The 27,868-nt window shown below is 32.5% G+C and overlaps 1 protein-coding gene and 1 pseudogene across 9 annotated transcripts; both read right to left on the minus strand.

Annotated features, from left to right (window-relative positions):
* Positions 1-27,291, minus strand: LOC144840778 (delphilin-like). Of its 9 annotated transcripts, none has more exons than XM_078696799.1 (27): positions 27,165-27,291; positions 23,489-24,178; positions 21,345-21,499; positions 21,090-21,164; positions 20,856-20,944; positions 19,298-19,486; positions 17,931-18,115; positions 17,342-17,412; positions 16,946-17,097; positions 16,023-16,196; positions 15,570-15,638; positions 14,960-15,001; positions 14,043-14,195; positions 12,733-12,795; positions 11,668-11,829; positions 9,828-10,399; positions 9,487-9,577; positions 8,692-8,709; positions 7,433-7,498; positions 6,701-6,828; positions 6,431-6,499; positions 5,801-5,956; positions 5,601-5,687; positions 4,463-4,645; positions 3,667-3,738; positions 1,949-2,113; positions 1-1,777 (listed from the first exon to the last, which is right to left on the minus strand). In XM_078696799.1, the coding sequence occupies exons 2-27, from the start codon at positions 24,161-24,163 to the stop codon at positions 1,739-1,741; spliced, it is 3,900 nt and encodes a 1,299-aa protein (XP_078552925.1). In that variant the 5' UTR covers positions 24,164-24,178; positions 27,165-27,291; the 3' UTR covers positions 1-1,738. The 9 variants fall into 9 exon arrangements, with proteins under 9 accessions (XP_078552925.1, XP_078552922.1, XP_078552924.1 ...); XM_078696796.1 differs by lacking the exon at positions 12,733-12,795 and adding an exon at positions 13,259-13,432; XM_078696798.1 differs by lacking the exons at positions 12,733-12,795; positions 14,960-15,001 and adding an exon at positions 13,259-13,432.
* Positions 18,806-18,923, minus strand: LOC144841628 (5S ribosomal RNA; annotated as a pseudogene).
* Positions 27,292-27,868: the final 577 nt, after the last annotated feature.

Raw genomic sequence — 27,868 nt, forward strand, 5'->3', positions numbered from 1 at the left:
TATGTATTCATTGTCAACTTAATGATTATCAAAAATCCCCAAAATCATCAAATAGAGAATTCTAGGAGGAATGTGTTTTTTTTTTAGGGAGTGTGTAAATTATAATCTGGTGTTAGAGAGAAAAGGTAAAATATCCCTTACATCATGCACGTAGCTCTGTCAACAATATAGCTAGATTATTACACATCACCAATTATGATGAAAAGGCTTCTGCAACCATTACCTATAATAACTACAAAACAATACTGATTACTCTATTCAAATGGACTGCTGCCTATACCTTCATTGACAGATCACACACACACAAAAACTATGGAATGTGTTGTTCTTCTTTGTCGGGAGTGTGTAAATTGATACTGTATTATAAAAAAAGGTGAAACATCTCTGACATCATGCACGTAGCTCTGCCACAATATAGCTAGATTATATAATAACTGTTAAGTGTATTATCAATACAAAACAATACTGACCATTCTATTCAAATGGACTGCTGCCTATTGTAAGATGTTTTATTGACAGATCACAAAAAAAAACTACTGTAATCCTTGGACGGAGTGTATTAAATATATATATAATTAAAAATAATAGACATGCTATACAAATGGAAGTATATCTGTAATCCACAGTATTTAATATTATATTGTAAGATATAGGTCAATATACACTGTGTAAGCCTACAATAAAAGAATAGATAAACATTGTAAGTAACAGATCAGAAAATATTATGTACGTTGTTTGTGTTGCGTATTTGTTATTCCTTGACAAAATCAATGAAATGAAAATGAAGGACTTGTAAATAATTATACTAACAACATGGTACAACAGGTAGTACCCTGTTTATAGTAGCAATACAGCCATGATTCATAAGAATACTGTCATGTTTTAGATGATAATTGAAACTGTTTCAAGTTTTCCTAAATTAACATACTTTACTATTAATTCATAACTATGATAAACCCTGTCTATATAATATTACTTGAATTGAATTGTATACGCTAAACTACTACTACTGTACTGTGGAATAAGTTATTAAAAATGGACGGACACACAATACCAAATATTTCCTTTAGAGTGGACGGATTAAGTTTAGTTACATAAGAGAGAGAGAGAACATTATTTACAAAAGGATTGAATATCAAGGTGATGAAGTTTCAAAAGAGTTTTCAAAAGAGTAGTTAGCACTGTTGTTAAATGTCACTGATGATAACAGAACACCTACTAAGGTAGGCTACAGTATATATTTCTCTGTCAGGCATATGGTTCTCAGTTCTTTTAGGTTAAAAAACACTTCCATTTCTGCCAAATACTTTTATTAGGTTAATAAAACATAAAACATTTGTTTGTTTCCATGATTTTAAATAAATATAAACAGAATCCCTTAATTCAAAAAGACAAACACTTCGATGTTGACAAAAAAATACCAGAATATCGGATATTAGATAATTGATTAAACTAAATGCCCCAGCCATGTCAAGTAAAGCACGTTTAATCTTTGATGGATGGGCCGGAAGTGATAAAGTTATAGTGACTCTTAATATTTAACTTGGGCTAATACTCTATTGCATTTGACATTCTTTCTCTCAGGCACATTGTTATATTATTTATACAGGGACAATTTTGGGGAGAGTGACAAAACATACTGGGAACATTTTAATGTTTATTTTCATGGACCATACACATGAGTGATTATGTTTCAAGTGATACATTCATATGGAATCACAATTTCTCAGGTCAAAGTTCATTGGTGTTTTCCACTGCTGTTATCAATGTGAGCTTTCTGTAAGAAAAAGTATAATAAAGACATTTTTAATAAATAAAAATAACTAATGCACCTACAAAGAACAATCATTAAGAGCATATTTTTGAATTTTTGGTCTATTTAATCTTTTTTTTCTTGAAATAAATGTAATAAATATGTAAATAAATAGAAAAAATAACAAAAACTCACAGCAAATTTTGTGGTAAACGATGCGAAAATACCAAAGAATTGGTCCGTGTCTGTTGCACTGGGATCTTCTCCAAAGTACTGAGATGTTTTATGGAACTCCTCCGATGCTTTGTTAAATGTAGCAGTAAGTTGCTTCAGGGTGTCAGAGGCTTCACTGCTAAATTGCTATTTTATTATTAAGGATAATACATTATTATAATAATAATACTATTATTTCAGCTGAAAAATATATGTACAATACTGTACAAATAAACACTAGTAAAGTATAAAGCCCTGTCTACACTATCAAACTAGTTTAACACAAAAAGTGTGATGTGCACAACTATGGTAGTGACATGCCAAAATATGGTAGTGATATAACATCATCATGTCCATATATGGGTACATCACATGTTTTTGTCACATAAACTTTGATAGTGTAGACAGAGCTTTAGGTCTTCATTTCCTTCAAAAAGGAAATGAAGTAGAGTGTAGGAAGTCAGTTGTAGTCTAAAAGGTCCAGATATCCACAGCTGTACTTTATATCCTTCTTGGAAACACATGGTGTACCGCAACCTTAATTTTATTTTCACGCCATCCAACTGAAAATACATTTACGTGACAGTTACAGGATGGGAAACCTTTGCTTTTGAACTTAAGTCTCACTTGAGGTTTAGTGGTGCTGAATTGAGCATCAGAAAAATCTTGGAACTACATTGGGATTTGAACCACGGACCTTTGGATTAGAAAACCGGCACATCAACCACCAAGTCACAGGTTATTTATTATCAGGTGATATCAATTTGAATATGCAGTAATAATAGTAATAAAGCATAGAAATTCTCAAAGTGATAAAGCCAAAAAATACAACACACCAAGATAAAAAAAATGCGCAATTTTTAAAGTGTTCCCAAACTTTTTCGAGGCGACACATAGTACATTTTTTTAAATAACAGGAATTCAATAAAGGAAACAAATAAGAAAAACATAAATAAGGCCAGATGGTAATGTCACCAAATATATAAATGACAAAACAGTCGCATCTATTCAAAAGTGGTTGATGTAATAAATCTTTGCACGCATATCTAACAAAGTATCTAAGATAGTGAATGTTCTATTTACATTGTCTACCAAAGGTTACTGTCCCATATCGGATGAATTCACATTTCAAAACAGGTGTTCAAACAAAAGTCTATGTTTGAGGCTGGGTTATCCACATATGTATTTAACATTTTTTTCAATTTGTATAAACAATCAATCAATGAAAAAGTAAACATACGTGAGTAAACTTTAAATTGAAAAGACTGACTGAATGGTTTGTATTATGTACACATTATATTTGAAAAAAGGCTATAAAATTATTACAATATCTATAAATTGTGATAATATTATAGCTATAATGATAATAATCATACATCATAATGATAATAGCATGCTAATAATGATAAAAATAATATGTCAATATAGATAATTTTTTTAAAATCTAAATCGATAGATTATGGTCACATTTTTTAGAATATGTAGTTTGTATAACATCAGCATAAATTCTATTTGGTATTTTAAAAATAGAACCTTGTTGGAACAGAATGCACTTCTCCCCTTGACAAATAAAATAAAATTATTTTTGACAGTATACTATATGTTAGCGTCTCTGCATTAAAAAATCTATATATCCTCACTAAGAATAAATATGTCTCTTTTTTAATTGTTAATTTATGATGATAGTAGTCAAAGGATACGCTCATCACTTCTTTGAATTTATCTTGAGAATTGCTGTCATCCACCGAATCGTCCAAATTCTCAGAAATCTCCTGAAAGGACAATAATAACACATATAAGGCGCTATTACAAAATGAGTACCTCATGAGAATAATGGAATCAAAAATGTGTATAAAGTGTACAAGCAGTTAAACAAATGCTATCAAAACTATCAAAGATTAAACATTTGGAGAGCACTTAAGAGACTAGTTACATATTTAATGTTGCAATAGTGCTCTTCAAAGTTTATGCTCTTTGATTATTATTATTATTGGAGCTTTTTATATGAGAAAACATTATTTTTCTTTCTTTTTTTTTACCGAATAGATTAACTTTATTAAAACTACAAAATAACCTACTTAAAGTCTGATTTAATTAATCTTCATTTTTCATGTTTTTGGGGGACAATACATCTTTAATTTATTGTGCGCATACGGGGAAGTTAGGATGTGCTTCCACACTCAATTTCTCTATGCAGTTTGGCGGATTGTAGGTTCATATGACAACCAACTGACACAATATGAGTAGATCTTATACCCTTTTCACATCTGCACAAATTGTTACAAACTTATCGGTGTGTTTTTCTCCCACGGTCCCTTGTGAAATCCCGGGGAGATTTTCCACAAAATTGTGCAAACCTGCTTACAAGTTGTTACTTTTTGCAGGTGTGAAAAGGGTATTAGGTCATAATCATAAACTGCCAAGTATCACATCCTGATATGACTTTACAGTATTATCAATTTAAAACAAGAAGTAAAAAATACATTTTGTTTTTACCTGTAATTTAGTTTTTATCTCATTAAGTTCATCTCCTAAATTTGTCAAACTTATTTTAGCTGCTTTTGGCGTGTGTGGAATCTCGTCTCCAAAAGTTACCATTCGTGGTACGTTAGTTTCTACTGCTTTTGCAAGAATGTGTAAAAATGTTGATTTGTTATCGCTTGTTTTTGTCGTATCGAGCTGTAAAATTAAAGAAATATCAAAGGTTGATAACAAATTATAATCTATTAAAAACACTGCTCTTTCTTGGAACTCTAGACCAATAAAATACTATACATCTTAATACAAAGTATATATAGCTTTCTATAATGTCAATATAATACTGTAAATGCGATAATTTACAACTAATAGTATGATATAAATTCTGCATACAAAAAGTACACAGTGGTGTAATGCTATGAGCGCTCACTGGCTAAACCCAGGGGCCCCGGAGCTTATGGGGCCACTGAGCAGTGCCCAGTGGGAAAAAAAACATTAAAATATGTAGAAAAATGCTAAAATCACATGAGGCCTCCAGAGTTGGAGGGCCACTTAGGGCTCCTATACCAGGGGCCTCAGGCCTCTGCGTTACACCACTGAAAGTACACATAGCCTTTGGTTTTATCATTAGAAAGAAGATTGAGTTGTACAAGGTTTTCATGTTCAATAACTTGGCTAAATAACTGTACTTGATGTATAACAACGCTGACCTTGCCCTTAATATCCACTAATGTACTTTACAGGTTGTTAATAACTACTGTCTACCTTCGCAGGTCTTTAACTCTGCTCTATTATTCAATTTTCATGTTTATCTTTGACCTTGGTATTACCAAGTACTAATGTACATTGCAGCTTCTAAATAAGTCATTCAAGTATCCCCAAAGACCTAAATTCTAGACTGTTTATTTTTTATCTTTATCCCCATCCTGTAAGTGCCAAGTTTCTCACTATTAGGTACAAAATTCTATCTATAATTAAATCTACAGTAGTAGGTACTTATTTTGCTTATAGCAGGATTTGAGTACCAAAGTCAAGGATTTTGAGAAAGTGCAAGTAATTATTAGCAAAAACAAAAGGTTCTTGTACATGCAAATTTAACAGCATATATAATGAAGACTTTGTGTGGGTGTTGAATTTGCTAGAAAAGGTGATTTACCTCAGATAAAAACTTTATACGAAATCCTGTTGCCCCAGCGACTCGTTGGTTGCCCTGATTCATGTAGTTGCCCATAGCAAGTGTTAACTGAAGTAAATGAAAATACAATTCAATATAACAGTAACAAATGAATTTCATAAAAAAATGATGTATATAAATTATTTCACATTTTCATCACATAATACTGTTGTGTATATTACCTCTAAAACTTTGGCTAGTTTTCGACTTGATCTAAGCTCATTGGACGCCGTAAGGATGAGCTGTAAACAATCACGAAGCTCATCCGTCCTCTCAACAAAATTTGCTTTAAAAAGCATACCATCTAACCGATTTTCAATGCCACCAATACGACTCATCTAAAATGGAAAATTATAAATCATAATAATAATAATAATAATAAGACTTATACAGCGCACATATTCACAAAAGTGCTCAAGGCGCTTGTGAAAACCATGAAACATATTAACCTTAAATCTAAATACTACTGATAATTTTGACAAAAACCGAAATAAAAACAAGGCCAATCGAACCCACATCACTGCTTCCGTTTACCAGCAATTTGAGGCGCATAGACCAGCCAGTACATAACTCACAGGTGTTCTCAGTGATGTGGGTATCTAGCTAAACAAATCATCTCAGTATCAGTAAAGTATGAAAGTACCAATACCACAGCACCATACCTCAGTTTTGTTGTTTGTTTATTACTTTTCAACAAATAATACATATATTTTTTTCATAAATCTTTAAATATTTATAAATGTGGATGATGGTCACAATATGTCTAGAAATACTCAGAGTACTGCAGTAATGGATTATCATCAAATTCATACCTCAAGTGCAAACTTATCAGGTGTGCTGAGCAATGACATCTTCCCTATATATCCTTTAAGTTGATTTATCTAAAAAAAATATCAACCATGAATTAACAAACTTTGATAAAATCAACTGTCTGTGTTGCATAAATGTCATTTAACATTTTTTTTAAAGTAAATACTATAATACACTTTTCGGGAAACCCCTATTCAGGAGCACAGAAAGTAGCCTTGGGAAGATATGGCCCTGCATCATCGGCCTCATTCAACTTAAATGTATATACACACCTCTGATTCATCTGGAGCATACAGTTTCATTTGCTGTAAATGAGCAACTGAGAACTTGCTGGTATCTGTGGCAATAAGTGCTTGTTTGATATCATTTACAGGCATTCGGAGATGACCAAGCAAGATAGCTGCAAAGAAATAATTGACTTATTAATGGTGCTACCACTTTATGCACATAACTTTATGTACTGCTGCAGGTCTTGGTACTGTGTTAGAATTAGCTCTCCTTTGGGAAACCCCTATCCATGGAACACCTCTATTAAGGGGACACTTTGTTGGGTCCAGAATGTATCCCTCAATTGGGTTCTACTGTAACTGACTTATTAATGGTGGTACTACCAATTTTGCTGCAGGATTTTCCTATACATATCACTTTATGTACTATTTGAAAGCTGCAGCTCTTGGTACTGTGTTAAAATCTCATCTTAGTAAACCCCTATCCATGGGACACCTCTATTAAGGGGACATTTTGTTGGGTCCCAAATGTTTCCCCCAATTGGGTTCTACTGTAACAGACTTACTGTATTAATGGTGGTGCTACCACTTTTGCTGCATCATTTTCCTATACATATCACTTTATGTACTATTTGAAAGCTGCAGCTCTTGGTACTGTGTTAAAATCTCATCTTAGTAAACCCCTATCCATGGGACACCTCTATTAAGGGGACATTTTGTTGGGTCCCAAATGTGTCCCCCCAATTGAATTCTACTGTAACAGAAATCAAAACTAACCTAAGTTGTGCGCTTTCTTGTGATTGATAACTGTTTCCACTTTACTTCCTGTCCTCCTTGGAGCTGCTAATGTGGAAATTAACAGATAGTATGTAGTTAATCACAATTAGGATGTAATTACAAAAAATAATAACCATACTATAATTATTTCACATACATAAAAGCCTAATAATGATGATTTTCAGCCACTTATAATTATACCAAGAAGCATATTTGTAAATAATGTATTTTGATGCATTATATAATTACAAGAATGAATGACAAACACATTAAATGAATATAATTTTAAATAAGAAAGGTTTTTACATGATGACAATAATGTTACAAAGACTACAAATGACCAGTGGTGAAATTGGTGGAATGAAGTAGGTATGACATTTATGGAAAATACTGACCATGAACTAAGAGAACTTACTGTGGGACTAAGTGGAAACACTGATGGAGAAAGAAGGTAATCTTTGACCCCAACCATGTAATTTAAGCCACCCTGTTGGAAAACCAGTGATGTTGCAGAATGAGCCTTTTAGTGCCTGGGTGCAAGCTTTGCTACATTTGTAGGGGAATGTGGCTCTCTATCAAGCAAACGCTCCCAGACTGGAGTGAACACTAGTGACAGTGAACAACAACTAACAAATTTAAGTATTTTAAATTAAATATACATAATATTACACAAGCATATAGATTTATAATGAAATGATTGCAAAACATTAATTAATGACAATAAAATATTTGTTTTTCTCATATTTATTACTGGCCACCCACATTGAATACAGATTTCCATTAGGAATCTGGGTACAAAAAAAGGAATCCATAGTTTGGTGGTTAACATGCTTGCTCAAGTTTGGTTCCCACTAGAACGTAACACATCGCAAGTAAATTGACCAATCACAAGTGATGAATTATTCGAACTGTCACTTGTCATTGGTCAACTCATCTGCATTGTGCTTACATCTTGTATCCTAGTTTGAACCAAGCTTTAGTATCAGGGCCAAATCCAATATGTTTCATCAGCAATAAGAGTTATTATATTAAATTATAACTAAATTAAAGTGCTGGTTTATTTTGTCTCAAGTTTTGGATGGATCAATCTGTTGAAATGCTTGTGGGTTTACAGACATCAGTACATACTATTAATAATACAATTATTAATACAAAGATTCCAGCACCCACATTTGAAAAATGTACAAGTGGAAAATAAAATGAAATTTAGATGAAATATATAAAGACAATGTGCAAGAAATTACAGATAAGTCACTTACATTTATCAGATGGTTTAACTGAAGGGAAATATTGAAAATAAAATGGGTGTTCAATAAATTTATAAAGTACATGCAACATTATTTAATAATATAATATAAGTGTCGCCAGAGGTGGGTCATGGTATGCAAATAATCTTGTTTTTTTCTCAACTGAAAAATATGTTGCGTGTTTGTACACAATGAAGTCTGTGCCAAGTAAGATGCTGTACTGCAACTGACACAGATTAAATATGACCATTTTTACCACCTTATCAAACTTTCTGGCGACTCCCATAATATACAATCCATGCAATGCATTAAACATCTGTATGTTGACACATGAGGAATTAGCTTACAGACGCAAGACCAAGCTGTTTGGAGAATGTTTGCATCCATTTTTTGAGCAAAGATCTCTTGTAATCAACTTTACTAAAGTCACGATATATTACTAATCAATTACTACTACAATTTTAATGAAGACATCATAGTTTAATGATTATTAAAAAAAATGTTTAGTAGGTAAACAAATAAAGATAGACATGACACAACAACACAGTAATTTACTATTATTTACACTGACAATAAAATACAGCATTTATTTCGATGAACAATAAATATTTTTAAAAACATTAAAATTATTTAATAAAGTTAACTCGCTCTAAATCAGACACCCTATTTGGGCACATCACACTTTTTTTGTAAACTTGTTTGATAGTGTAGCAGTTTATAATTGAGAATTATGTATATATTAAAATATGTGTCTGTTTTAAGAGAGTTGACTATTAGTGTTACCTATAATGAGCTATATTTATTTACCTCTTGCTTTGCTGATGGTGCTAAATTTCTCATCTAATTCTAAATGTTTGATGACATCTTTCAAATATGATTCATCTTCCCCTTCTCTCATCTGAAAGAAAACGGTTATGGTTTTATTCCAACCTTGCTTGGCAAAAAAATCACCTGACCTGATTTCTGAATAAGTAACCTAAGCAAATAATTCTTATTCCTGAAATTTTAGAATTAAGTACATTTCATCAAAGAAATGAAAATAAAGCACTTCTTATTTTTCTTGACCTAAATAAAAGATAAAAAATTCATTGGTTCAAGTAATGAGTAAAAAAAATACAAGAATTTATTCAACTGAACCATTACTTTACCTGACTCCAAACTGTGTTTTCTGTATGGTTCAGTTTTTCCCAATTCATGCGTTTTACCGACATACCAGGTACCGAAAGTGTCGAAACACCATTTGTAATAGTTGGAGGAGGAGGAGGGGGAACTGGTGGGGGTGGTGGAATGAAGGGTGGCGGTGGTGGAACAGGTATCGGAGCTTTTACGGGAGCTTTCACCGGAGCTTTTTTCCGAACGTATACATCATCATCATCCTGATTATTGTTAAATGTTTCACCAAAGTTTGTTTGTATGTCCCCATTTTGATGGTTGGTGGCAGCATTCATCATAGCTGCTGCCATAGCAGGGTTGACTGAGTATTCTCCATTGATTGTCGTTCTTGGCGGACTTGTGGTATCCGGTTTTATCAAACTATCCAGCCGTTCGTCCACACTCTGTGGTGATGTGTTGTATTTACGATACTTGGAGAAATCGGTTTCGGTCCTGTTTCTTTTGTTACGCGACACAGAGTTGTTTGAGTTTGTGTTGTGGCTGCGAAATTGTTGAAAATTTCTGCTATGGTTCAGTGAATATGACCCTTCATTATCAGAATTTGCATCTGCAACAATAATGATGTAATATTAATTACTAAACTGGAATTGTTGTATCTATTTTCCTATATTAACCTTGGTGTAAATAAATAAGTTCTCCATATATACACTCTATTTTATAGGACAAATACAAACCATTATTTTACAATCTTACAAAATAAATTACAATATTAAATGAAAGTTTTATGTTAAAATGATAAAAAGCAAGCTAACAAATATTGACGGAAAGCAAGGGGAGGGGAAAACAATAATACCACTAGTTTCTGCAAAAAAAAGGGGGTGTGCTTATAACAATATGTGTACTTGGACATTTGCACATAGGCCTATGGATGATCATGATTCCTACAATATTCACAATTGATGGCGTTTGGAATTTGATTGGATGATAATAAATAAAAATTAATTTATTCAGATTCAGACATGTTTGAATATGATTAATTTTATATCAAAAATAAAATATGAAGTATGATATCTAAAGTAACATGCACTAAAATCATGCTGTATTTGAATATAATTAATTTAATGGACGTCACTCATACCTGTTTCTTATATATATTTTTTTTTTTTTTCTTATATTAAACAAACTTCATTCATATTAAAATTATGATGTTATCGAAATAATATGACATCATATAAATCATGTAACTTTTTTTTATTAGCTCTGAAGGCACTTCAATACCATTCACCAAATATTCATTTTTTTGCCAAACAATAAAAATCAAATGGTGTATGACCACCACCATCTCACATTTTTGTTGTATTTTTATTGTTTTCCTTAACTTAAAGTATACCCAAACCAAAACAATCTCTTCCAAGGTAACAAAACATAGTCCCATAGTGGTAACTAAAGCTGTGTCCGTATTGGAGTAAAAACAAAAGCTTGTAGCCAGGAATTTTACAGGGGGTTCGTTTTTCCATAAAAGTGGAAAAGGGCTCTTCAGGCAGGTTCGAACTTCACTGGCTACGGGCTTGCTTCTTGCAAGTGAAGAAACAGTAGACTCTAACCATGACATTTTAGATCTTTTCTTAAATTCTACAGGAACATATGCAAACATTTTATTTGAAGCAGGTATGAACAAAATCAATAGCATTATAAGCACTCAGGTATGAAATCGAACAAAATAGGTTGATGGGTAAGTACGTATGTCTTCTAGAGAAAAAAACACTCTAAATGATGGGAATTGGTGCATGGTACAGTATTTTTAACTCCAATATGTTCACAGCTTTAGTCTTTGATTGGCCAGATGAGTAAAGACTGCTTCGTGGTCATAGTTACCTGGACGATTGACCGTGTAACTACCATGCCTCTTCTTAATACGCCTTTCGGGAGGGTACATGTCATTAATGGTAGTGTATGTAGCATGTGCTGTTTTACGAGTATACAAACGACTACTACCTCCAGAGGGCGGTGTTAAAACAGGGTCGTCATCGCCATAATCTACATGCACAAGAAGCACAGGGAATATGAAATGAAACTGGAGGTTTGATGCAAAAATAATGAGCAATCAAAACAAACGTATGGTTTGGAATTAACAAGAGATAAGCAAACAAAGATTTTATACAAAGCTAAAAGCATGGGTTTAGTTTTTGTAAAGCACCATGAGAAGCAGAAAACAAGGAAAATGACCAAACAAGCTAGTAAAAATGCAACCAAACTACAAACTAATAACGAGGTAAATTAGAAGGAAAGTAAAGTAACCAAAATAATATTAAAGTTTCCTTTAAAGAATTATACAAACAATCATGCTGAAATAGAAACAACTAACAAACCACCGTATATTACATAATAAGTATCCCATACTGAAAACTTTAGAAGATGCAATTGCCTGTGCTTTTTATACTATAGGAACTGTAAATATCTAAAATGATATTCAGATAACACAAGAAGTTTCTAACCAGTCTGCAGAAATGTTCAAGTCTCTCCCCTGCCTCACATTCCATGTGTATTGGCAACAAGCAAAATGTCTCTAACTGTGGGCACTACAGGCATTTAATAACCAAGTTCTAGCATATGGAACTCGTTTTCGCTTGACCGGGACAACTTTCTTATTCAATAATTTCATTAATTAATATTTAATTAAATTTTAATTTGTATAATAAAAACAACACCAAACATTTTTTAGTAGAGGGTAATTAAGAGGGAAAGTAAGGGAGACTAAAAACCCAGAATATCATGCTTAAAACAGGTATCTTACAATTACCTGTATATACATTTATAATGCATTATTTCATATATAATAAACAAACCTTTACCCAAAGGCTATCTAGGAGGGAAAGGATGGTATAAATTTGGTAAACAGTATGTTAGTAATAGGTGCACACACAGCAAAGATTACTGTACCTCTTGCTGATGAAATCGGTGAGCTCGGTTCAGATTGAGAAAATAGTTGAGGTTCATCAATGACTAAAGAAACCAAGCAACAAGTAGAAGAAATAGCAATTAAGACAACACAAAATGAAGTACAGAACGTCTTAAGCTCAGTCTACACTATCAAACTTTATGTGACAAAAAATGTGATGTGCCCATATATGGTCATGATGATGTCACATCACTACCATTATTATTTGAACATATCACTACCATATTTGGGTACATCACTCTTTTTTGTTGTAGGCAGAGCTTTAAATTGATTTTATTTATCCTATTTCTATGTGTTGTGGCCATTTTGTGTAATGAATTAGCTAGCCACACCAAGGTGGTGGATAGGAAAACTTGAAATAAGTAAATAAAATCAATTTACGTACATACCATGATATGAAAAGGTGTGAACAAGAATTAATGTCATGCAGTGAGAGAATGAAACCCAATAAAAAAGTGAATGATTGCTTCTATGTGAACCCTATCACCAAAATGGTCTAACCCATACCTTCCTGAGGGGATATTTGAGAATTTGATGTGTTTGTCGTTTCGATGGATGTGCTTTCCGGGGGCTCAAACATGTCTGAATCGAAGCTCAAAGGTGATGGACTATGAATTCCCGGGATAAACACTTCTGGTTCTGGACTCGTAAAATCGTCATCATCATCATCATTCTCGTTAACTGTATTATGGGATATATGATAGTAATTGCGATGATGACTCTCCATTTCAAAATTTAGAAAGATTTTTTAACAATTTAAAATAAATATAATATCAATCAAAATGAAATAGGGAGGTATTAGGGGTGATTTAAACTATAAATTTCTGCAATGTAATTTTTCTACATACTTTTCGTTTGTTATTAATTTATACTAGGTAACCTCTTCAGTCAAAGACTGGTCTCTCAGGGGCCCAGTTATGATCAGTGGCTGTGTGTGTACTAGTACACCGGGGCACCCCCTACTCATCTTGAAAGATGTACTAGGTTCTTTAAAGTGCACATGAGCTAGATGTGTACAATGGACATACGGTTTATAGTCCTTATCTGAGAAGACTTGTTCTACCACCAGAACCATGGAGTGAGTGAGCCTCGACATTGCCAATGTTAATATGGCAGGGTATTACGGTTCCACTGTCTTAACCGCTCGGCCACTCACTCGAATGAATTCCATCTAAGGTGCTGACTATGCTATCATCTGTGAAAACAGAAAATATATCCTCTCCTTCACCACTCTCTTCATAACATACTTCATCCTCTGCAATAACACAAATTTCTGAATTACAGTACTCACCTAAGGTACCATTAGGGGATACTGATCTTGAACTGGTGTTGGATTGTACACGCGTCTCATGCAATGGAGAGAACTGCGCTTCTGACGGAGGAATGCTTAAATCATACGATCTGTCCGTCTTCCTACTGCTGAGTAACATGGCACCATCCTCAACTATAATTAAGATTTAATAAATCATAAATACAATGTACTGATTATATTAATAATATTTTGATTTGATATTATTAATTATATATAAGTTTGCCAAATACATTTTTTAATTCAAATTTGCAATACATTTAAGAGTAAGCTTTCAAATATCAGTGCTTTTCAACTCTTCTACCACATCGTGTAAACGTGCGGACAATTATTGTGTTCATGTGCACTGAAGTAATCTATTTCAAGCATGTTCTTCTTATCTCAAGCTACACAATGCTATTTTCATTCTTCAAAGAGCAACAAGCAAAGTATTCATTTGTCTTCATGAAAAAAAAAACAATCTCGGAAACAGACAGTTTACAGATACAAAGAAGTTAGTTCAACATAAAGCAAAGTGTAGATGTGCAAGTTGTGCCCTTTGAATTATTGAGCAGTGTAAACCAAACACCATACCCTATTACAACCACATATATAACAAAACATAACCCAGTAAAATGTACAGTGAGGACCATCACTGAGCCATAGCATATGTGACTGAATTGTCAATGCTAAAATGGAATGGTAAGGGAAGATAACATGGTAACTAATGTACTGTATGTTTGTTACTAATGGTAATAAAATGGTTGAATGGAAATATATTGGCATGAAAACTAACAAGAATAAGCAAACTTGTTGAAAGTATTGGCATAGCAACAAAGCATTTCATTCCCTATAGAATAATTTTTACAAAAACGGTTGAAGCAAAAATTTAGAATTTGTTTATCATCTGCATTGTTTACCTTCAGATATCGTAGCATGACTGTCATTATCATCAGACTTGTCTATGATAGTTTAAGTTATTAAATAAAGAAAGAAAATCATAAAATAACAAAAATGTATAAAGTAAAAACAGAAGAAGAAAAGAAATATGAATACATATAGTTGATTATGTTATCATTTAGTGCAGTCGTCTTTTTCAAATCAAGATTCAAGTAAACAAGGATTCGTGATGAGATTATTGTTTTTGGATTGCGATTAAAAAGATGTATTTGGATTAGTTGTTTTTGCATTAATCACCAAAGTGACAGCAACAGCAGAATAAATTATTTAGCATTTTAAAGCAGTTCCCCATTATTTTCTTCCATTCGCATTTTATAGGTGATCTAATGCATCCATTAAGAATACCTGTTAGTGCAACCCTTTGTGTACCCAATACTATACCCTTTTAGTGCATCCCTAGCGTACCCTCTTAGTGCACTCTTTAGTGTACCCTCTTAGTGTACCCTGTAGGCCTACTATACCATTTTAGTGCACCCTAGTGTACCCTCTTAGTGTTCTCTTTTCATGCAACACTCTTGTGTACCCTCTTAGCCCACCCTGTACTACACATTGTGAGTATACAGTACTTACAGTCTATTGATCTCCTTGATACTCTACGATCACTTTTACTGTTATTCAAAATAAATGCTGCCTGGGCAACTAAAGAAAATACATGCACAAGTCAAAATATTATTATCATTAAATGCATTAATAATAATCCTATCAGGCAATTAGTGGGTTAGAGCAATAACATTGAATGTTCTCAAATTAAGCTAGTTATAATGTATATACAGTATTAATATAACAATAATTGGTATAGTTTAACACATGTCATATAGTATGTTGTTTTAAGCACATTCAAATAAATGATATGGAATGTAACATCAACTCAAATATTCTTGTTGTATATACATATTCAATGTGATGTCATACTAAAACAAGCAAATACTATAAATATATTTATTATAACATTTTTCAATTAGTATCTAAAAAAAACATTTATCACCAAAAAATTGGAAGGGAATTTTGGGAGAATAAACAAACCTTGGAAGAATTCATCTTCTTCCTTCTTATGAAATATAACATCACCTTGAGAGGGCGCCACATCGTATCGTGCACCACGTGAAAATGGTGATCGTGAATACTTGATCTGACTTTCGTTATCATCAGGATGCGCATTTGTTAGAAACAAACGATTTGGATTGCCATATACAGCTTCTATGTAATACAAACCATGCAAACATTTCATGCAGTGAACGTTTTAGTTATAACAACATTATATGATGCTTTACTGACAAGATAGCAAACTAAACTACAGTAGAACACATCCTTTGGGTCACCCCTATGAAGGGGAAAATTTTTTGTTACACAAACAAGGGAACTTATATATTTTGAACACTATGGCCAACCTATCCCAGGAACATCCCTATTAAGGGACACTTTTTTGAGTCCCAAAAGATTCTACTGTATTTTGGTGCGTAATTATGTAATACACATATGAATATATACCTTTTTAAAAACAATTTTTGCTAAAAATGTCTGTGCCTCTAAGTAATACAAATTTTATATTGAAGAAGAACTAGTAGGAAATACACCGCTGTCTTCACAAGACCAAAACAAAATCCAATGCAAAAAAAAAGGGCAATTTGCTAGCTTGTCAGTGTGTGATCTTTGATAATATCTATCATATTAGATGAAGCATTTTTTTTCTATTCTACTGTTGTGTTGATCATTAAATACATAATGTTTATGTGGCATGTCATAAATATTAATCAAGTTACAACCTTTGCAAGTAAACATGAAAGCCAGTTTATTAAATTACATTTTACAAAATTGGCATCCAGTTGAATTAATTTTTTGGACACAAAATCTTATAAATTCATCAAGAGTGATATAATGATATACAAAAATACTGCAATGACAACTATTAAACACTGTCCACTAAAGAGTGTATCTGTCTATTTTACCTGCAGCATGCCTGTCTATCAGATAGATGACCTTCTTCTTGCAGACTTCCTGCTGCTCATCGGGTAATATCTGTATGATGTAAGGCCAGATTGTCTTCTTAGCATGAGTATCAAGAATAGGAAAGATACTTAAAATCATACCATCAAGATTTCTAAAAAAAGAATTAGGTAGGTAACATAAAAAACTTAAAAAGTAAAGTTGAAAGCTCTGTCTACACTATCAAACTAGTATAAAAATGTGCCATATATGGGCATATCACATTTTTTTGTACTGAAGAATACTGAAGAAATTCAGACTGTTTATTAAATGCTGCTCTCTTATAAAAGGAATTTAAATCAACAAAACCGTACAATCGTTTTGTACAAAAATTGTTTGTGTCTGTCACCAAATGTTACCTTGATCTGTAATATTCTTGTAATGCTTTCTTTATAAGTTGTTTCTCTCTTGATGTTAAATGATGATCCATCTGAAAAGAAAGAAGAATCCAAGTTTAAATTAGGTCAAGAAACATTGGTAAGGCATAAATGTATAAACAGTAGGCCAATAGCAGAATTGATAATAAGTCAACTCTCCCAATACTTTTGGGCTGACAGAATAACTCTGGTTTTCTGGAAAGTCTAGTATTCAGAATTATGTGTTTTTATTGGTAAAAAGAAAATTGGGACCTTTTGATCCTTAAGAAAAGTCTGGTATTGGGAGAGTTTCTGGTTTTCAGAGAGCCTGTTATTGGGAGAGTTGACTGTACTTTATTATTTTGTTCAGATTTCAGTTAGGTGGCCGGAAAGATTGGGGAAATGGGTCTAGTCTTAAAGAATAGAACTCATTCTGATTTATGTACAATGCGTGTGTGTGAACGCATTGATCCAAAGAAATAAAACATATCACAGAGTTTTCTCCAGCCACCAGACATCATCCATGCTCAGTGTGGACATAGCTTACATATTGTCACTAGTTCTATCCATGTTATCATTTTGTTCAACCTACCATTTCTTTAAATGTCCTTCCGCTTGTAAAGAAGTCAGGTCTAGATATCCCACCAGCCCTAAGCTCCTCAATGTCTTCAATTGTAGCTTTACTGTGAAGGCTCTCAGACAGCCATCCTGTGGCTGATGACACCTGACTGGTGACTGACATGCCGCTCATCATGCTCATTGTGGACGACATATACACTATGAAAAGAATGAAGGAATGAATGGATGAAACAAGAATCCAATAAAACATATAGAAGAATAAAGGAATTAGTTTGGTACAGTATCAACATGATTCATATAATAGTAATAAGTAATATTTAAATTTATTTAATAATTCAATTTAAACAGTAATATTAATATGGTTTCAGATGCTCAGCCAGTTTACTTAACAATGTGTTACATAATACATACAGTAGTCATGCATGCAGAAAATACATACAAATCAACCCAAAACACAAATGTAACACCTAAACATATTGGCTCTTTGATCTATTAATAGTAATATTGATTTGTTAAATGGATTGTTATTATGCAAAGAAGTATAAGCCTGAATGCTGTAGGTAAAATGTCGTTGAAACTGCTGATAGTAATTTGCAGAAACTATATTGTAAAACCTGTATGGGAGAAGGATGTGTGTGGTCTCTGCACATTATTTTTAATTTTTATAAATTTTATTCAATCGAAACTAACAGCGATAATTACCGCCACTAACAGGTTTGATAAAAACAAAGCCAGGACTGTTTAAAGCACCTTGATTGGTCCTAACATTGATCAAGGGCTTCTCTCGTCCAGTGCCCACCTTCACCAGAGGAAAGGCAGATACTAGATGCAGGGGCTGCCATAAGAGTCAGCAGTGCTGATTTCAAATGCCTAAAGGGACCCCAGCTCCATATACAGCACCCGATATTCCCAGATGGTCTCCCATCCAAACTTTAACCAGGTCCAACGTTGCTTAACTTTGGTGATCTGACGAGAACCGGTGTTTCAAGGTGGTAAAGCCGTATATATTTTGCACAATTATGATACATTGATTCTCTATACATCAGCAAATGCTGATAATAAATTAATGTACATTTTAGGTGGAGATTCTCTTGTGTTGTTGCTTTGTAAATATGGTACCTTGTAGTTTTTTTTCTATTGCTATACAGTATACTGTACATATTTTTAATGTTTATACTGTTGATGTTATGTTTATTTTCTTTTTCTTTTTTTTACTGCACCACAAATGGTTTTTGTTTTGTGAATGCCATCATTCTGAAGGTGAAGTGTCCGAATTAAATTTAAATTAAAATAGACTGAGATTTCCTTTTATGGGCATAAATGAGTTTATAGATTTTAGATTTTCAGTTACATTCTGTAAATGAGAAAAACAAAACTTACGAGCCTCCTGGTTTTGAGAAGGAGAAGGGAGGTTGGAAGGGCTTCCAGTCTCAATCTGAAGTGTCGGGCTCATTCCACTCCCCTTTAAAAATTGTATGAGGTGTAGATGCGTCTTTTTCCGTACGTCTAATCCATTCACTTTTATAATTTTATCACCTGGTCTAAGACCAGCTCGATCGGCAGGACCACCTGTGAAAAATAATAATAATAATTCAGATTAAATTTTTTATTTTCAAATTATTATACAGTGTTAATATTTTATAGAATTATTATTTTTACTGTATACAGTATGTAGATTGTGTTGTGTACATAGCTGAGGTACTGTAAAGAACAAATTAAATCTGAGAAAAATTTGTTTATAATTATTGTTATATAATAGCTCTTATTCTAAATGTTATATAAATCAAAAATAAAAATAGTGTATAGCATGGTATAAATGTGGATCTCGAGTACACCTGCAGTGAAGTCAACTGGTACTATGTATCCGTCAATGACGGCCATGTGTTTTCAGAAAAACAGTAACAGTAATATATGATGCTTGTATTTTTTACTTCATTTGACAAATTCATAATAATTGTAACTATATATTGAAAATACAAAATCAATAACATTAGAATTCACACGATAGTAAGTTTGTCTTAAAGTTAAATATACACATCGATGGTGTAAGATTTTCCACTGCTTTGGTCTTAGTGTATTCATATATTTTATCTATAGATTATTATTTCATATTCCAGCGTAGTACTGTAGTAGTGATGTATTCAACAGATACCTTTTGTTTTGGCATTAATTGTAATAAAATCAATATATGACAGCTTGTCAATAGGACTCATTGTAAAAGTATTTAACGTTTTACCACTTGTAACCTGGCTCTGCTAGCTCTGACAATATACTAGCAGCCTTATGTAAAGAGATTTTGTTTACATAGTTGGTTCAGGGAAAGTAGGGACAACTTATGGAACAAGCCATCTTGTTACAAACAGTGTTGTTGTTTTACACATGAGAATAGCAAGACTAATAATAATAAAACGAAAAAGGGACTTAACACCATTTAAACCTGAAGGATCAACAAAATATACATAAAATATAAATCCAAAGGCAAATTCTACTGAAAAATGACAATGCTGTGGGTATCAGTGGCTGGATCTCAATGAGAAAACGATAAAATAAAACAGCCAGAAAAATGTGCAGAGCTTTCTGGCAACACTACAGTAGCCCTTCATCAGTGCAAGGAATGATATAGAAATATTAGGATTGATTATAATATGCTAATAATTAATGATTAATAAGTGATGGTTTACATCGTAAAGCGACAGAAAGCGTCGTCCATTAGCCATGTAAAGAGTTTTTATTTATTATTTTGGTCAGGTGTACAGAGAGTTTGGACAAATTTCCCTCAAACAGTGCAAGTTAACTATGTATGTGCAGTGGCTTGGTTTACTATAGGGAGGCCTACATAGGTGAACATTGAGTTCAGAAAACTAACTATACATACTGTACTACTGTATGTTGTGTAGTAAAAATTAAAAAAAGTGTTGGCCATGCAATTTAACCTTACCTGGGTCTATAGATTCAATCATGACAGGACTGTGACCAACCAACATAAAACCAAAAGAACCACCAGTCCGATCAATTGAAACGGTTTTACTGTATGAAAAAATATCATAGGTTAAATACAAGCATAAATAAAAAGAACAATGAAATAATGTATTTACATCATTTGCATAGATAATTAATGTTAAATTGGAAATATACACAAACCCTATTATTAAATGAAAAAAAATGTTTTTACCTTCTACCAACATACTGTGCTTCTTTACTAAAAAACAAATCAAATCTATCCCTCTGCGCTGGTGGAACAAATACCCTGTCAAACAGAGAAAGGAAATTAAAAATACTAATGTTAGTTGTTTGTGAAAAAAACAGTCCTAGCAAACCCATTCATTACAGGACTAACCATTTAGAAACATGTCTTATTAACCCTTTTGGTACTGAACCAAAGAGGATTTAAACTATAAAAATCTAACAAAACAAAGATTTTATTTACCTGACATCGTCCAAAATTTGTTTCTGATTACTCGAGTCTAACAGCGCCGCCAACGCTCGACCAAAATTGTCTACTTTTTTATCTCGAGCATATTGTTTAAGTAAGGCAATCAAAGCCTCTTTCTTTGATGGTTCATCTATAAAAACTGCATCCATCTACAAAAAACACAATAGTTTAATTCACAGTTACTTTATATATACCTGTAAAAGATAATGAGGGGAGAAGGCAAAAAAAAAATAGGCAAGCAAATTATCTTTGCCTATTTCTAACCATCAGGCCGCTTTAAAATCTGACCTTTTTAACATTTACTTTTCTACTTTTTTACTTACTTTTCTCAATGTTGTGGCATTTTAATGTTTTTATGGAGTATTTAAGCATAATGCGCTATATAACAAGCCTAAATTGTTATTAATTAATAATTGCTATATAGCGTATTAGAAATAGTCAAAGATAATTTGCTTGCCTATCTTTTTGCCTTCTCCCCTCATTATCGTTTTAGCTGTTAAACATGAACTATTATTTTGTAAACCAATTTCTAAATAATTTAAAAAAAAGTAATCTGGGGTCTCTATCATGCAAACCTCATGGTTTCCTGAGACCCCATTTCCTTGAATCATTGTACATACTATTATTTTATTTTGATTTGATGAATAAATGTATTTGTATTGTAAAGAATTCCAAGAGATAGAGAAAATGAACGATAACCATAAAGCTTTCTCCTTTTTAGTTCATATACTTTTAGCTTTTTAGCTTTTAGCTTCGCAATATGTAGCATATCTAGGGCGGAGCCCATCCCTCTCCAGCTGTAATTATACAGTTGTTTTAAGCTTTGTCTACACTATCAAACTACTGTACAGTAGTTTGACAAAAAAAGTGCCTAAATATGGTAGTGATATGCCCAAATATGGTAGTGATATGACATCATAATGTCCATATATGGGCACATAACATTTTTTTTGTACTGTATAGTGGGCCATAAAGAATTTTTTTTTTCTCCTTATACTTTAAACATGTCCTCCAATTCAAAATTAGTGGATCATCTCCTGTAGTACAACAATTTCATTCAATATGAAATTTAATATATATTCTATGTAAATTTCTATCTGCACAGCTTGTCACAAAATATAAAAGACACCAAAATACAAGAGATTTCGTACCCTAGAACCAACTATTCTGAACCAATCATGCATGAAATGGATATCTCGTAATCAAAATGATTAGTTTTAATATAGATGGAAATGAATATGATAATTATTGTATTATAAAGCCATAAACTACAATACAATGCATAGCTAGTGTATCAAGGACCTACATGAATTATTCAACATTGGAACCATATGTTTTTTATTGAAATTGATTTGGTAAAAAACAATAATTTCAATGTCAATTATTTTGTGATTATTCATTAATTTATGAAACATCTTGAGGTGTTTAAAGAAAAACTTTTGTTAAAAATTAAGCCCTTTCCCCTAGGATTAAGCCCCTAGCACCCAGTTTGTATCCGTTCATCCAAAACTGAAATTTGCTAACTTTGTTTTTCATACTAATCGGATACAAAGCAATATTGATTTTAATTTCATTGTCAATGTTAACGTAACGATACAAATCATAAAATCATGGGAATTATTTACCAACCAACAGATTTTCAACCAGCGAAACCAATATTAATTGTTTTACACATTTTTTAGAGGATAAACTTGAATTTACAAACCCTGGATTAATTATGACTAAATATTTTGTTAAAGATGTATTGTCCCCCTGAAAAATAATTTTTTACATTTTTTTTTGCCATTTTAATGTCACATAATAGTCACAAATGACTTTGACCAAAAATTGGATCGAAAAAAAAATTTATTTACCTGAAAAAACTTTAGAATTTAAAGCAAAAAATGTTCAAATTGGCTGCCAGCCAATGGATTTTTGGTTGAATTTAACCATTTATCATGTTATTTTATATGTGAAAACATAATTTTTTTCCGTTTTTTTTTCTACGGAAGTGATTCACTTTATTAAAACTACAAAATAACCTATTCAAAGTCTGATTTAATTAATCTTCATTTTTCATGTTTTTGGGGGACAATACATCTTTAAACTTTTGTGCATAATTTGTTATAATATTACTATAAAAGTAGACAATTACTAACCTTCTTAAAAAATCCTTCAGTCCTTGTTCTTCGATCAACTCCCATCATGCCTTCAAATCGCAGAGCTAATTGACGAACTGACTGGTGTCCGGCACCAGGAATAATCTTTATATTAAGTTTCCATCCACCGCTTACAAATATCTTAGCATCGTCCGAATGTTTAATTAACGTACCATTTATTTCAAGTACCATGTCTCCAGTTTTAAGTCCGGCATAAAATGCAGGACTGTTATTTTCTACAATTTCAACATAAACTGGTCCTCCACCAATCAAAGTCATTCCGTATCTTCCATTACGATCTCGGACAACGTCGCACTGTCGCACGCATGACACGACAACAATACTTGGTGGTACGTTCGGACACTGACGCGCAAGAGCCTTTATACCTTCCGCCGACATCTGCGTAACATTATGATTATGTAACTCCACAAGTTGGTCCCCTCCCTGTAGTCCTGCCATTTGCGCATGACTTCCTTTCTTGACGAGAGTGATATATGACGGAGCATCCCCTCCGATAGAGAAGCCAAAAGATTCTGGCCAGTGTTTGTTATTCACAGGCATTGGTAGGGGTTGTCGGAAACGTGCAGGTTGACTTCGACGTGAAATCGTACTGGAAGCCTTGGATGCACGGCCAACTGACCGCGCTTTCTTTGCTGCTCCTATTCTTGAAGGCATCTTGTCCTTTGATCACTGCTAAATTAAAGGAAATTTTATCCTGTTACTTTCAATTCTTAATACTTTATTAGCCATTTTTTTAAAAAAACTTTATCAGTTAAACAATAGAGTATCAAATAGAGTTAAATTAAATTATTTTTTTCTAAGAATACACAATTTTTATATCATTTTCTTTTCATTTTCAGTGTGATGAAATTAATAAATTATTTTAAAAAACACAATATTTGGCTTGAATATAATAAATACAGTATATACTGTAGATACATAAAAAGCAAGAACAGAGTGTAGTACAGTACTGGTAACCATATAGACATCAAATTGAAGTTTGTGGTACCCATGGTAACTAGCAGCCCCTTAAGACCTTTAAAAGCCCTCCCAAGGATGGGCACCATGTCAACCATACTTAGTTTATTTAGAGGTAAAAACTGTGCACCTGTGCTACATTGATGGGGATATCGCTTACTTATTTAACACACAGTAAATATCGTTTCATTAAAATCATCAAACAAGCTGAAAAATTGGATATAATTATATTTTTTTCTTCCATTTTTTTTTCATGCCAGGGGAAAATCCATGATTTTTTTAAATGGGGAATGCTAAATATAATATCAATAGTGTAAAAAAAACAGACACCAAAAAGTAGATAATAATTTCATTTTAGCTGTCAAAAGTGGGAGCTTTAATAGTGGTATCAAATTATTAACACTTAATACAAGCCAACAAATTTCAACTTGATATAATTTTTTTTTTCTTTCATTTTTTTCATGCCAGGATTTTTTTAAACGGGGAATGCTAAATATAATATTAATTAATAATAACACCAAAAAGTAGATAATTTTATTTTAGCTGTCAAAAGTGGGAGCTTTAATAGTGGTATCAAATTATTAACACTTCTTACTAATTATTACTAACTATATTCATAAACTCCACCCTGTGACTAACATAGTTCTAGAGCAATTAACACGCCATGTTGTGATTCCACTATGGGCGTATCATATGTGTGGATCAATTTAACATGGTAAACAAAAGGATTTTACGAACAGCACGCTTGTTGTAGGTGAATCAGTCCATATTGTCAATGCAATGAAAGAACGAGGTAAAAATCAATAAACAAACATAGATCATGGAGACTCAATGTATTCTCCATGCATAGATTAAGTATCGGAAAATGAATTTTAAATATCAATATCTACAAAAACTTAACTATATAGGCCTACATGTACCAGGGGGTTTAGTGTATTATTATTATTCTTTATGTATTAAGCTCTGTCTACCCTATCAAATTAGTTTGCGATGTGCCCAAATATGGTAGTGATATAATGCTTAAATACGGTAGCGATATGAAATCATGTCCATATACTGTATGGGCATATCACATTTTTTTGTCACATAAAGTTTGATAGTGTAGACAGAGCTTTATATTATTATTATTATAGGATTTATAACCTTGTAGAAAAAAATGACCTTTACAATTGGCAAAACAATTTATTTTTGTCTGATTTGAGGCATGCTTAAAATAAGTAAATCTAGGCTAGTATAAATAGTTGCTATGGTGATACAATACAAAAGCATGTAAATAAGTTCATTGTTGAAGATTGTTGAGTCATACAAAGAAATTCAAATTTTACAACCAACAGTCAAACTAAAAGTCAATGACCTTTCAATCTATTAAATAACAAAAACTTTATCATTGTACTCCAACCAATGGCATTTACAAGTTGCTCTAAATTAGTCTATGTACAGTAGGCCTATTGTAATACAGTAGGTACATTGAAATATTCTAAATGACCCAATTTTAACTGGCATAAACTAGGTACATTATAACCCCTGCTTTGGGAAATTCCTATTGGGTTCTTACATCTCTATGAAGGGGATACGTTCTAATGAAATGGACTACAGGAAATATAATGTATTTCCCATAGTCCATGTCATTAGAACTTATATTTAACACTAGCCACCCCCTATTCTGGGACTTCCCTATTAAGGGGATACTTAAGGCGATACTAAAGGACATGTTTTCTTTATAGAGGCTCTACAGTAATTGTAAATGTATTTACCACTCATAAAGTATTTCTGGTTATTTTCTTATGTAATTAATACTACAGTGTTCACATTAGAAAAATAACTTAAAAATAGAAATGATATGTCATCTGCAAAATAGCTAAACACAATGACATGTAAGTGTGTTAGAAATTCTTTATAAAAGTAGGCCTATTAAATGAAAAGTATAATGGGTTAGCCTTTTGATGCAAACTGTTACTTTGAATAAACTCAATGTATATATATACTCCTACAGTAGAACCTTTATTAAGGGACACCTTTGAGACCTAACTCCCCTGAATAGGGGTTGGCCACATATTATTCCCCCTTGTTTGCTTCCCTGAATCCCTTACTAATATTGAGGTGTCCTAAAAAAGTGATTTTGCTCAGAGTATTAATAATGGCATTGAGATCTTGAATAAATGAAGAGATGTCACTTTTAATATTGCACTTTCCTGTTTTGCGTAACATGTTTAAAACGTTGTACTGTACTGTACATTGTTATATTTCCCTTTAGTTACTATGCTGCGAGTGGTGGGTGGATTATTTAATCTCAATTTTGGATATCTTATTATATTTTTCAAACATTTGTTCTTCCAGTTGGAATGTTTTTGTGCAAATAAATAACATTTAAAAAAAAGTTCATTAATTTTTACGGAAATTTGTTATCATTATTTATTAAACGATTTGCAAATAAGACAAGTTAACATTCAACCATATCTAGTAAAATCAAATAAATTGGGTCGAAATTCCTGTGAAACCTGCTTCCAGGCATATGCTAGCCTCTAGGCCTATGCCTAAATGTTGTTGTTTTTTTATGCTAAGGAAACTGCTCTGCCAGTGCGTGCGAGTTCAGACACTAGGCAGTAAATATCAGCCTAAATATCGCGACAAATATCATTAAATTAGATACATTTCTAAGCAATTATTACTTTAAAATATATATAAGTGAAATACTTACATTATATACTATTAGAAACATATCATAAAATTTGACATAAATGTGTACTTTATGTCAAAATCACATCATTTTAAGAACCAACTACTGTAGCACTTTTAGTACGTGCTTAGCAATGCCTCATAGCGTCTGTTGGCAACGATCGATAAGCTGTTGAATTACCGAGGCCTAGAGTGGCCACTGACTCTTATTGTCTTATTATATAGAGGGAGGCATTGATAAATAATTTATCATCATTGATTTATACACATAACAGTCAAACTCTGAGGACGAAAATAGCAGTTATCAGTAGGCCCATACAGGAACAAGCTCATCAATTATAATTATTATCAATATCAATGATCACCTTTCAAGTCATTATCATTATAATGTTAAACTTGTATCTTTCCTCTTTCGACCAATCATTATCATTGTCATAATCTTCTTCTTAGTCATCTTCAGTTTTTTTCATTTCCTTTTCATAATACATATGTTTTCAACATACATCATCATGTTCGACATATTAATGTTTATTATAACAAGATATTAATATTCTCTTTAAATATATTTTGATACACGGTAGGCCTACATTGATTGTTTTTGCTGATGCCATCCGGCAAAAAAAAAAAACCTTAGTTCAACTTTATGTCTGCTAAAAAGATGTTTTGATTTGTAATGTTGAAATAAAGACCGATATATTATTGTCCTTTAAAACTAAATTTGACCAT

This window comes from Antedon bifida, chromosome 4 (assembly GCF_963402885.1).
Source record: "Antedon bifida chromosome 4, ecAntBifi1.1, whole genome shotgun sequence".
NCBI classification, from domain to species: Eukaryota; Metazoa; Echinodermata; class Crinoidea; order Comatulida; family Antedonidae; genus Antedon; species Antedon bifida.